The sequence below is a fragment of the Epinephelus lanceolatus genome, chromosome 2 (genome assembly GCF_041903045.1).
Source record: "Epinephelus lanceolatus isolate andai-2023 chromosome 2, ASM4190304v1, whole genome shotgun sequence".
NCBI lineage: Eukaryota > Metazoa > Chordata > Actinopteri > Perciformes > Serranidae > Epinephelus > Epinephelus lanceolatus.
The window spans coordinates 52704760-52716884 of NC_135735.1; the positions used below are offsets into that span (position 1 = coordinate 52704760).

Consider the following 12125-nt stretch of genomic DNA (forward strand, 5'->3'; position numbering starts at 1 on the left):
TTAGGCAACCAGGCTTCCTTTGGCCCGCCTCTTTGCCCATTTTTGATTGTCCGGGAGTTGGGCGGAGTCAGGCACTGCTAAGATGGTGACGTCCAGAGCGGAGTATTTTGAGTTTCAAATCCACTCTTCAGAAACAGATGGGTGACGTCACGGTGACTACGTCCATTATTTTTATACAGTCTGTGATTTTAGTGTTATTGGGCCTCATTCACCAACCACTCTCATTTTTTTATATTCGCTCCAGACAATGCTGAATAGGCCTATAACAGCTCGTTTGGCATTTACTTTCTGTAGAACTACCACCACTTTAGAATTTTTGAAGTTTTTTTGTTTTGTTTTATTACAGTATGTTTGGAGTTGTTTGGCATTCTTGACTTTATTCTCTCAAATTTTTCTCTCATTCTTCCCCTTTAATTTCTGTATGCACATGGCCTTACAGTTTCATGCCCTTTCATGGGAATTTGCAGGGCATCTACCTATGCCAATTAGGATCAACTAGCACATGTGTTCAGCTTACAAGGACAATGGGATTAATCATCATAAGAACACAGATGTGAACAATTTAGCCATTTATGAACACATCATCAATCTGAAGCACACTTTTCATAGGACCCTTCTTATTTAAAACAAAACTTAAAACTTAAAAAACTAGTCCATACCCATTGGTAGCTTTGTCACCTTCTACCTATGCCAATCCTCAATGCCTATGTGCAGTTTCACATATTGACCACGTCAGTGAGTAGAAAAACTTGGGACAGACAGAATGACTGACTGACAGAATGACACACTGACAGTTTTGGTGATTATGTACAGCATACCATACCATGACTTAGTCATACCAAAAATTAGAAAAAAAACAACAACATTCGGCCACAGCGAGAGCCACAGCAGGAGCCACAGTGGGAGCCACAGCAATTGATCGCATTTTAGCCATTTTTAAGCATTTTTCTGTTGTTATAGCGCCACCCAGTTGCCAATTAGAGTTAAATTTCTCCAGTCACCTTGAGGCGTCCTGTTCTACATATCTACCAAGTTTAGTAAAAATCAATATGGCGGTTAGGCCTATATAAGAAATTAGCTTTCTAGTGCCCCCATTTTGTTTGATCGGGTCGATAATGGAGGGGTCCCCTCAGATTATGTGTGGTCATATGCCTACAAAGTTGTGTGGTGATCGGTGAAACCCTTGAGATGTTATACACCTTTATGTGATGAGCCACGCCCTCCGCAATATTCATTGCCTTATAGAAGCTCAGTTTTAGTAAGTTTTCCAACTTTTGCCAAGATATTGGTCCCTAGATTATGTTCACCGAGTTTCATGCAGATTGGTCAAACTTCCTAGGAAGAGATCGATTATAATTGTTTTTCAAAAAATTCAAAATGGCAGAAAATCTATATAACCGGAAGTTATGGATTCTTGAGGCAAATTTGTTTCTCATGAGGAGAGGCATCTATGTGCAAAGTTTCTCTACAAAGGTCTCTACATCATACGGGGCATGAGATATGCCCATTCAAAGTCTGCAATTTCAATCAGTTGCTATAGCGCCCCCCTTTGGCCAATTGATGTAATATTGCTTCATTCACATCCTCCCATGACCCTCTACCACTTTCACATGGATTGACCAAGTCAGTGAGGAGAAAAACATGGAACAGACACACAGACACACCCATAGATAGAGATTTCGTCATTATATAATACGATTTTCGTCATTATATAGTAAGATATTGGTGAATGAGGCCCACAGTTGTGCAGTTGTGTTAAATGATCGGTGGGTATGGCTCCAGAGAGAGCAGATCCCTTCTGCTGTGTGACTGTGTCTGGGTGCATTGTCCTTCATATTAACATGTACTGTATTTGCATGATTCTTTTTGGGCTGGACTGCACCAATGGGCCAATGCTGTAACAGCTAAAGTCTGTGACTGAGTGCCGCCATGTCCTGTTTCAAACTGAAAGTCCTTTTTTCAAATTGAAAGCTCTCTAGTGTGTCATACACAGTCCAGCCATATACTAGGTTTTGACTTAGTCTTGTTATGTCACAGAAAGCCAATTAAACCAGAGACAAGGACTGACCAAGCATAATTTCCAGTAGTTTACAGTTTTACATAAAGTAGCTGCAGTAGCTGCTACAGACATGAGCACTAGTACTCATATCTGTAGCTGCAACTCCAAGCTCCATTTCAAGTTTTGAAAATAACTGTATCCCAGAAATGAATCACAGTCTGTCTTCTGTCATGGAAATCTGAATTGCCTATTCTCTCTGTGGTAATATTCATTCACAGTGCTCTCAGAAATCATTGACTGTCCATTTCAATAAATAAACAGAAACACTTTTTTTTTTAACCTGACGATTAATTAGTAGTGACTACTTTTGAATTTACTGGAAATAATTTCATTTGTAACATAATGAAATCATTCAATGTCCACAACATGAGTGTACCTTTAAAGATCCTGTTGATGACTAAAGGTCTGTCTCCATGGATTGAGCCTTTTCCTCCCGCCAAAGTAAACCCAACTCCTCCAGTTCCTTTCTCCAGCTCCACACTCACCAGTGATTCCTGTTCCTCCACTGCAACACAAAATACAAAACAAGGAAAATGTAGCCTGCATACCTTTATTGTACAGCTAACAAAAAAATAAAATAAAATAAAAAAAAATCATGTTAAAATGTTAAAAGGTGTAATTTATCTCATAATACAAAATGTGAAACCTTATTATGCCTACATGAGCCACAGCACTTATTGTCTTTTACAGAGGTATTGGAGAGAGTTGGAGAGGCTCAAACACTGGAGGTGTTTGGATTACACCCTTGTGAGTTATATGTCTCACCTATAGGGTCGGGCTCTTCGCTCCTGCAGCCTCCTCCCTCTCGTCCTTTCTCTTCTGCTCTCTTGCAGATGACCACCACAGCCAGCTTCAAACTGCGGGCCTGACGTACAGCAGCAGTGGCATCAGCATGTGTGACACCCCGCAGTGTTTGTCCATTTATAGACAACACTTCATCCCCTTTCTGAATGGTGCCCTCTTGAGCTGCTAGGCCACTGGGAAACACTCTGTGGACCTGGACAGAACACAATCAATCAGTCAGTTCAATCAATTTTATTTATAAAGCCCAATATCACAAATTACAATTTGCCTCAGAGGGCTTTACAGCATACGACATCCCTCTGTCCTTTGGACCCTCACAGTGGATAATAATAATCATATGTGTATAATAACAGTAGAAGTATCACTAATAATAACAGCAGCAGTAGGAGGCATTAGGCAGGACCACAGCAGCAGCCCAACCATGGCACAGCATCCAGGTGTAGCTGCGATATGAGTCAACCTGCCAGACAGTAGAGCACAAACGCTCCAGAGAAGAAGTCGAATTAGTGAGCTGCAGTAACAGGACATGAATGTTAACCAACTTTTCAGAAACTAAGGAGAGCGAGAGAACGAGAGAAGGGGCTCTGAGTATTATAGGAGGTCCCCCAGCAGACTAGGTCTATATCAGTCTAACTAGGGGCTGGTCCAAGGCAAGCCTGAGCCAGCCCTAACTATAAGCTTTATCAAAAAGGAAAGTCTTAAGTCTAGAGCTACCTGACAGGGAATTACAGTAATCCAGCCTAGAGGTAACAAAAACATGGACCAATTTTTCTGCATCTTTTTTGGGACAGGATAGCCCTAATTTTTGCAATATTAAGAGATTTGAGAGCAAAAGTATCAATATTGCAATCAAAAAATGTTTTATTGCAAGTAAAAAGTGATTGATTAAAAAATGCAAATCCTAAAGTTTTGTTTGCAAATCCTAAAGTTTTGTTTGCGAGTTATTTTCAAAAAGTTTTGCGAATAAAAAGTTGAATGTGATGGGCGGGGCCTAAACTGAAAGCTGTAAGACACGTCCCTATTGGCCAGTCTCAATCAGAATGACAGTTTGCAAAGCATTTTTTTTTTCTTCTTCTCCCAGTTGGCGGATTGCAAACAATTTAAAGATGCACACCGCCACCCACTGTACAAGAGTGTGCAACATCATGTCATTTAGCCTGTTTCTTAAATTCTACTCATCAGCCAAGTACACTTGTAAAGCAACATGGGAGTTCTGTGGTTCACGGGGAATTCAGTGCAGGAGCTGTGGCGAAAATCAATTCTGAAACCGAAGTTTTTCGGGCTCCGGTGTCCAAAAAAACAAAAACAAGCTAACAAGGCCCTCTTCTCCTGCATCAATTTGAGTGAAGAAACACAAACCGCAGACTCCAAACCACCTTTGCAATTAAGTCTGGGGCAGGACGATTCACAGTGGTGAGTTTTTATTTTGTAGCCATCTTATATTTCAGTTGTAACATAATAACTGTAACTTATCTGACCTTACATCATGGTAACTGTATGTCCATTGACTGACTGCAGTTGTAAATGTGTGCTGCAAAGAACTGCAAAATGTTTCTATAGCTAGCTAGCTCAAGCAATTAGCTGAACAGCACGACAGCAATCAGACCTGGGGTTGAGTCAACACCTGCATTTATTTGTTTCAATGTGTAGCACCAGTAAGAGTTTAAGTGGAAATAGGCTTTCAAATGGACCTGTTATGCTTATTGCATTTTTTCCTTTTCTTTTCTTTTCTTTTTTTTTTATTTTTTATTGGTGAAATTACGTGACAACAGACAAGGTGACATAGGGGACAAATACATTAGACCAAGTGGACTTAAAGTACAAACAGTGGACATACAGTACAAACAACAACAGAAAACAACATAAAGTTACAATGATATGTATATAGGTAGGGGGGTGTGTGTGTGTGTGTGTGTGTGTGTGTGTGTGTGTATGAAAAACAGATGGCATGGTATTATTATGTCCAATATAAGGATCAAATTGTGGAGAATCTGACAGAGCTTACGATGTGGAGCATCTCCATATAGAAAATAGTTTTCACAGTTATATGTGTATTGCCCCATCTAAGCAGCTAACTGATGCTAGCTTAATTAATTAGTCGACAACACAACAGCAATCAGACCTGGCGTTGAATGACCTGCATTTATTCGTCAAAATGTGTGGCCACACTCGGAGTTTAATTGGGAATCTGCTTTTACTATACGTTTACAGTAGATGTACAACATGTTTTTTACTTGGAGCTCTGTCACATGGTGGCTGTTCACAATATTGTTACTAAACAGTGTAGTTAGTCCCAAGTTATACAGCTGGGGAGGTATTTATGTAGTGAAAGGACATTGTGTGTATTTCTCTCTCTACATGTGTTTGAATAGGTATGTGTGGTCCGCTGATTTTACAGTGGACAACACTGTTAAGCATTTTAGATGTTGACTGTTGCAATATCAGTTTAAGTTACTTAATTTTCCTCTGTCTTTTAGAGTACATCATAGCAGAGCTCTGGAACCCAGCACCTCTCCACTACAGCCAGATTCCATGATGTAAGATGCAAGACGGACCCTCCACAAACCATTTCTGTGGCTGTAAGCGGCCTACAGCTAAGCACTGGGTGTACAACCTAACATTAGCTCTTATAGCCTTCACAACTTCACAACTCATAAAGAATACTTATAGGTTGTGATCCTGAATCTCCATATTTGCCCAACAAAGTGGGAACTGCCCCGTCTTTCAGGAGTAACCGCTGTGAAAATCCAGCTGTATTTGTAGCCAGTTTGTGACACAGTCCTCAGGAAAACGGAGGGAACGCAATAAAATGTCCAGGTTCTATTGTTGAGGAATAGTGTTAAAAATAAATTCCAACCACTTATTCTTCGTCTCTTTTTCCTTTAGCAGTCTAAACAAGGGTAATTTGCGGTTTGTTGGGGGGTGCGGGTCAGTGGCCCACAGGCAGGTATTGTATGCATAGATAATGTTACATAATGATGTAAGCAAGTTCTGGAAGTAAAGGCAGGAATGCAAATGAGGCATTTCAGGCAGCTGAGGAGCTGTGTCTGTGGGGAGAGAGCTCCCTTCAGCTTGGACTTTGGCCTTTTTTTACTTAGCAGATCTTATAGAATCATAAAAATGCTATTTAAATCACCAAAGACAAGGGAAACACCCCAAAAGCATAATAGGTCCTCTTTAAAGTAATCAAAAATATGATGAAAAAATGCTGTTGTCAAGGGAACCACGGCAAAGTTAACTTCCAGGTTGGCCTACAAAAAAACATCACCCCTGCATCACTCTGGAACCAAAAAAAGCTAAGAGCTTAAAGACATTGCTAGCAAAGGTAAAAGCTGCTGTCAAATGTGGAAGATCAGATGATGTCTTTGAGGGCTGAAAATAAGGGGACATAGGAGTAGTTGGCACGATTCACTTTTGTGCAGTATTAAATAAACAGCATGTATGTTCCAAAAGTATTTATTCAAAAAGATAATAAAAGCACAAATACACCAAACTGAATAAGCCTAAAGACTAAGGAACAAAAATAAAATAAAAAGTGTATGTGGTGTGAGGTACTGCCTGAGCCTATGCTCAAAAAGAAAATGTGTAAAGTGGAAACTTTGAGTTCACTCTCAGTATTAATATAGCCTACTGACTATTTTAAGAGCTGACCTAACTCCCCCACAAGACCCCCTGAGGGACGTGGTCATAAGCCTTCTTCAAGTCTACAAAGCACATGTGGACTGGATGGGCAAACTCCCATGACCCCTTTAGCAGCTTTGCAACGGTAAAGAGCTGGTCCACTGGTCCACTGGTCCACGGCCAGGATGAAATCTGCATTGCTCGTCCTGAATCCGATCCAGCACCCTGGAGTAAACTTTACCCAGGAGGCTGAGCAGTGTGATACTCTGACAGTTGGAGCACACCCTCTGGTCCCCTTTTTTGAAAATGGGAACCACCACCCCGGTCTGCCACTCCACAGGCACCGTACCTGACCCCATGCAACACTGAAAAGGCATGTCAACCAAGACAGCCCAACAATGTCCAGAGCCTTCAGCATCTCGGGTGAATTTCATCCACACCTGGTGCCTTGCCGCTGCAGAGCTTTTTGACTACCTCAGCAACTTCTGCCAGGGATATGTGTGAGAGTTCCACCAGAGCCTTTAGGCTCTGCCTACTCCATGGTGGATGTGACAGCCGGGTTCAGGAGTTCCTCAAAGTGCTCCTTCCACCGCTTGACTATGTCCCGAGTTCAGGTCAGCAGTTCTCCTTCTCTGCTGAGCACAGCCTGAGACAAGCCCTACTTTCCCTTTCTGAGGCATCTAACAGTCAGCCAGAACTTCCTTAAGGCTAATTGAAAGCCCTTCTCCATAGCCTCCCTGAACTCCTCCCACACCTGGGTTTTTGCTTCAGTGACCGCAACAGCTGCAGCCCTTCCAGGCAACCGGTACCAAGACCCAAAAGGCCTCCTGCTTCAGCCTTACGGCCTCCGTCCACCAGTGGCTTCTTATGTTGCCCCCACGACAGGCACTAACAATCTTCTGACCACAGCTCCTAGCAGCTGCCTCCACAATGGAGAAGGGCAGGCACAAACAACAGTAAGAGACCTTCTCTTAGCGATCCGCAGTCGCATCGAGGCAACCCTCTCTCTCTCCGGGGAGAACCCCAACACAGCCGGGGGCTTGTGAGTATCGCTGTTGTGTGAGAGCACGGCAGTATGCATGTTTCTTGTTGTGTCTCGGGAATGAGAATGCTTGCTAAATAAAAGCAACCACTGTAAAGATGCGCAAAAATGAAAGGCAAAACTAAATACATGACACAAAAGTGAATCTGCTATTTCACACATCAAGATATTTCGATTTTGTGGTTTTGTGCCACACTTACTAGTTACTTCTTAACCTTTGTTATCGAACTTGGTTGTTGTTTTAATCTATATAAGTTAGGTGCTTAACGTCTGGATTCACTTATATGACAGTGTAGGCAATTTTTCATAACTAACCCCAGAACAGTTTTCTTCAGGGTATTTCAATTTTGTAAGTCATTCACAGTAAGATGCGTGTGCCAGGAGTGTCTCATCCTTTGGTATCGATGACTGAAGTTCACCAAGCCTATCATTAGTTTACAACACTGCATAATTCATTTTATGGTTTAAATGGCTATAACACAGTGGCAGCACTGTATCCATCACCCAGAGCACAGTTCACTTGTATATACATAGCCCAGCTGGGCCACTGAGGCATGATCGGATTAACACTTGTGCACGTATTCAGTGGTCAGCATGACCTTGACATAACCCAGGAGCTAGAAATTTCTTTCTAGGTGAGCAGTTGTCACTGGACTGAATAGGTGACAGCTTGGGTTCTGGTATGTAGTTCATATAATACATCTATGAGCGTAGCTTAGTTAGCTAGTTGATCCTAATACATGCCACTCATACTAAACTCAACAATTTTGAGTCTGAGAGCACTCGTGGGATGAATAATAGACCAGTGAATGATTATTTTAATGAAATTAAAAGGTGGGTTTTGTGGGATGCTGCTCTCGTGGCCTAGACTGGGGCCGGAGCTGAATGATCCACCTATATTTTTCTTTTAGGGGTCTGAATATTGAGGATGGCAGCACCCATTCGCTTTTTTTTGGTTCACAGATGGAAGACTGGCACTGTATGGCACAGTCTCATTTTTGTCATGTGTGTATTTGCCTTTTGGCATCTTGCATGTTGTTTGTTTGTCTTGTGTTACCCTGTATTTTCACCCCTTGGTACGGAATATAAATATTAGGCTTTTAGGCAAGGTTACTACATCAATTAAAAACGGCTTGAATATAAATGGGTCCTAACACTATTAAGTTGATATCTTGGAATATAAAGGGGGTCTCAAATAAAGTTAAACGATTTAAGATCATCTCACATTTGAAAGCGTTCCATGTGATGTAGCAATGCTTCAAGAGGTACACCTCAAAGAGAGTGAAATGCCCAAACTAAAACACAGATGAGTAGGACAGGCATTTTCTGCAACAGGCAGTGGAGCATCTAGGGTTGTCAGCATCTTGACAGCAAAAAGAATTTTGTTTAAATTAATAGAACAAATAGTTGATAAGGACAGAAGATAGATCATAATTTCAGGTTTCTTACAAAATCAGAAATGTACACTTGTTAATATTTACGCACCCAACTCGAATCAAGCAGTATTTTTATCTTCCCTGAATGTACTTTTAACAAAGTTTGCCAAAGATCCCATTCTGATGGGAGGAGACTTTAATATGGTTAGTGCCGCTCAAGTCACCCCCTCCCGTCAAATGGTGCTCTCTCTGCAGCTTTTACTGAATTAAAAAATACATTAGCATTGGCTGACATTTGACACATATCTAATCCCAATACATGAATATACTTTTTACTCCATGGTTCACAATTCATATTCACAAATAGATTATTTGCTTGTATCAAAAACTTTAATGGGGAATGTGTTAGATTCTCAGATTCATAGTATCATCATATCTGACCATGCACCTATATCAGTTATTCTCTCTCCTATAGTTAATACACACAAGACTATACAATGGAGATTTAACAATTCTCTTCTGAAAGATGAAGAATTTACTTCAACAACTAGAGAAAAAATATCTAAAAATATTTCCATTAATTTAAATTCTGGCCCATCAGTCCAAATGGTATGGGAAGCTTTTAAAGCTACGTGCAGAGGGTGGACAATAAATTATTCTACGGCAAAAAAGAAGAAAATATTAGACAGAAAAGGAAACTTAGAGACTGAACTTAAGACTTTAGAAACACAACTCATGCTTGACCCAAAAAAATCCAGACCGAGGAATGCATTATTATTGAAAAGATCTGATTTGCAAGCAATTTTACATGGAGAGACATCTTTTGCTTTGTTTCAATTACGTAAAAAATACTTTGAATCAGGTGAAAAGGCTGGAAAAATGTTAGCACTCAGACTAAAAGAAATGGAAAATCAACATTCAATTCCAGCTATATATGACTGTAAGGGGTCTATAGTCTGTGAACCAAAACAAATTAATGTAGCCTTTCAGGACATTTATTCTAATTTGTATAAATCTGAATATAATGCCAGTAATGAGGACATGGACAATTTCTTTAAAGATCACTACTCACTCTAAAGACTAATGAAAAGCAGATACTGGAGGCATGTGTCCTGGAAACAGAAGTCAAATCTGCCATTAAAGCTCTCTCAAATGGGAAAACGCCAGGTAGTGATGGATAGCATGGAGTTTTATAAAAGTTTCTAGGACATATTAGCTCCATTTCTTACCTTGCTTTTCAATGACATTATTTTCAAACAGTCAATGCCAATGACTATGTGATCTGCTATTATCTCTCTTATTCCAAAACAGGGTAAGGACCATATGCAAATGAGTAGACCATTAAGTCTTTTAAATAACGATTATAAATTGTTTGCCAAGATCCTGGCTATGCGTCTGGAGAAGGTAATGCCATCATTGGTACACTTAGACCAGGTTGGCTTCATTAGAGGCCGCCTTTCCTCAAATAATATGAGGAGACTTTTTCATGTCATGTCGACGGCTTGTGTTAAAACAAATGGTATGATATCTCATCCCTTTCAGATCCACACGGCAGGGCTGTTCAGCCTCTCCATCCATTTTCATTTTAGCATTAGAACCGCTGGCATGTGCCATTCGAGCCGACCAAAATATAACCGGTCTTAATTTGAGCAGATATGATTTTAAAACCAGTCTTTATGCCGATGATATATATTAACATTATCTCACCCTCTTCAATCAATACCACATTTGCTTAAACTTGTAGGAAAATTTGGTCAATTTTCAGGATACAAAATTAACTGCAGTAAAAGTGAGGCCATCCCTCTTAACCATCACACCTTTGCAACACACCTGGGCTCTGCACCCTTTGTTTGGAAACCTCAAGGCATGAAATATCTCGGCATAAATATTAGATCACCAATTAATAAGATATTTGAATTAAATGGCCCTAACATTTTAAAAACTATTAGAGAAGATTTAAAGAGATGGACAGTCCTGCCTCTATCACTCTGGGGCAGAGTGGAAGTAATAAATATGAACATATTACCCAGATTATCCTTTGTTGTATCAGCCATACCATTTAAGTTTCCACAGCAATGGTTCAAAGAAAAAAAATGGCTATGCCTAGGAACTCCCCTGTTCCTAGGCATAGCCATTTTTTTTTCTTTGAACCATTCAAGTGTTCTCTGCCATTCAAGTGTTCTCTGCTATAGTAAATACAATTGGTTGAGGGATTTCTTAGACTTATTGTCAATAGAGAAAGCAACTTCAATCCTGAAAGACAATGAAAATTACCAAGTTGCCCCATGGACTGTCATCAGAGAACACTTGAATAACAGAACAATAACCTGACCTGAATAAGTGTGTGCCATATGATTTATGAGCTGGACCGGAGCTGACTTAAGAAATGGCAGGCTTGGCATGTGACCTGCAAGAGAAAAATGGACGGAGAGCTAGATTTATGGATCTAGTTACTTTAATTGATCACCAAGCTAGGATCATTTACATCTTTTGTTTGGGAACCTAAAGGAAACACCCACCTATTCAGGGAGACAAGCTTCAGGATTAGTTCTATATCAACCAGCTATGCCAAGGGAAAAGAAGAGTGGTTTAACAACCAGCGTCTCACCTGTTAAAAAGATGAATTAATAGCTCTCAAATGTTGTCCTCAAGCTGTGTCTTTTCTGTCAGTGAGAGCACAATTTAAACTCTTGCAATAAAATGGACAAGAAACGACACAAGGAAAATTGGATTTCTTTAAGTGCAATGGAGTTTGCTTTGGCTGTTTGTTACCTGGACACATGAGTGAGGGATGCACATGGAAAATTATTTGTAGAGTTTGTTCACTTAAGCATCCTACCATACTCTACATTCATAAAAAGGCTTACACCTGCAAAGGAAGGGAAACTAAGGAACAGACGGTTCCCAGTGCATTGGTTATAATAAACAGTGAGACCCCAACAGGGGCCAGGGGAGCCAGACTGCATCTTCGTCTATAGTGCCATTGTGGGTGAAAATTAAGAAAAGAAGATACAGACCGTGACTCCTTGTATTTTGAAAGAAATTGTTTGTTTCCCCATTAAATCAATTCAGGGCCAAGTGAAGGAGCCAAATTCCTAATTTTGGAATAGTGTATGGTGACAACAGTATCTTATTGAAATTCAGTTAATTCATTTCTTGGTGGTCTGGGTTTAGTAAATGGGCTTATTATATTATATGTGGGTTTATTATGTTTCCCCTTCAG

At 40.3% G+C, this 12125-nt stretch overlaps 1 protein-coding gene across 5 annotated transcripts in view; it reads right to left on the reverse strand.

Moving 5' to 3' along the window:
- Positions 1-12125, reverse strand: part of il16 (interleukin 16) — a 48357-nt gene that overhangs the window by 6742 nt on the left and 29490 nt on the right. For 4 of the 5 annotated variants that reach the window (XM_078162526.1, XM_033636971.2, XM_033637231.2 and 1 more), the window contains 2 exons: positions 2825-3056; positions 2436-2564 (listed from right to left, as the gene is read on the reverse strand). In XM_078162526.1, coding sequence (XP_078018652.1) covers positions 2436-2564; positions 2825-3056 — 361 coding nt within the window. The remainder of the gene's footprint in view (positions 1-2435; positions 2565-2824; positions 3057-12125) is intronic. The other variant, XM_033637063.2, reaches the window with a different exon arrangement.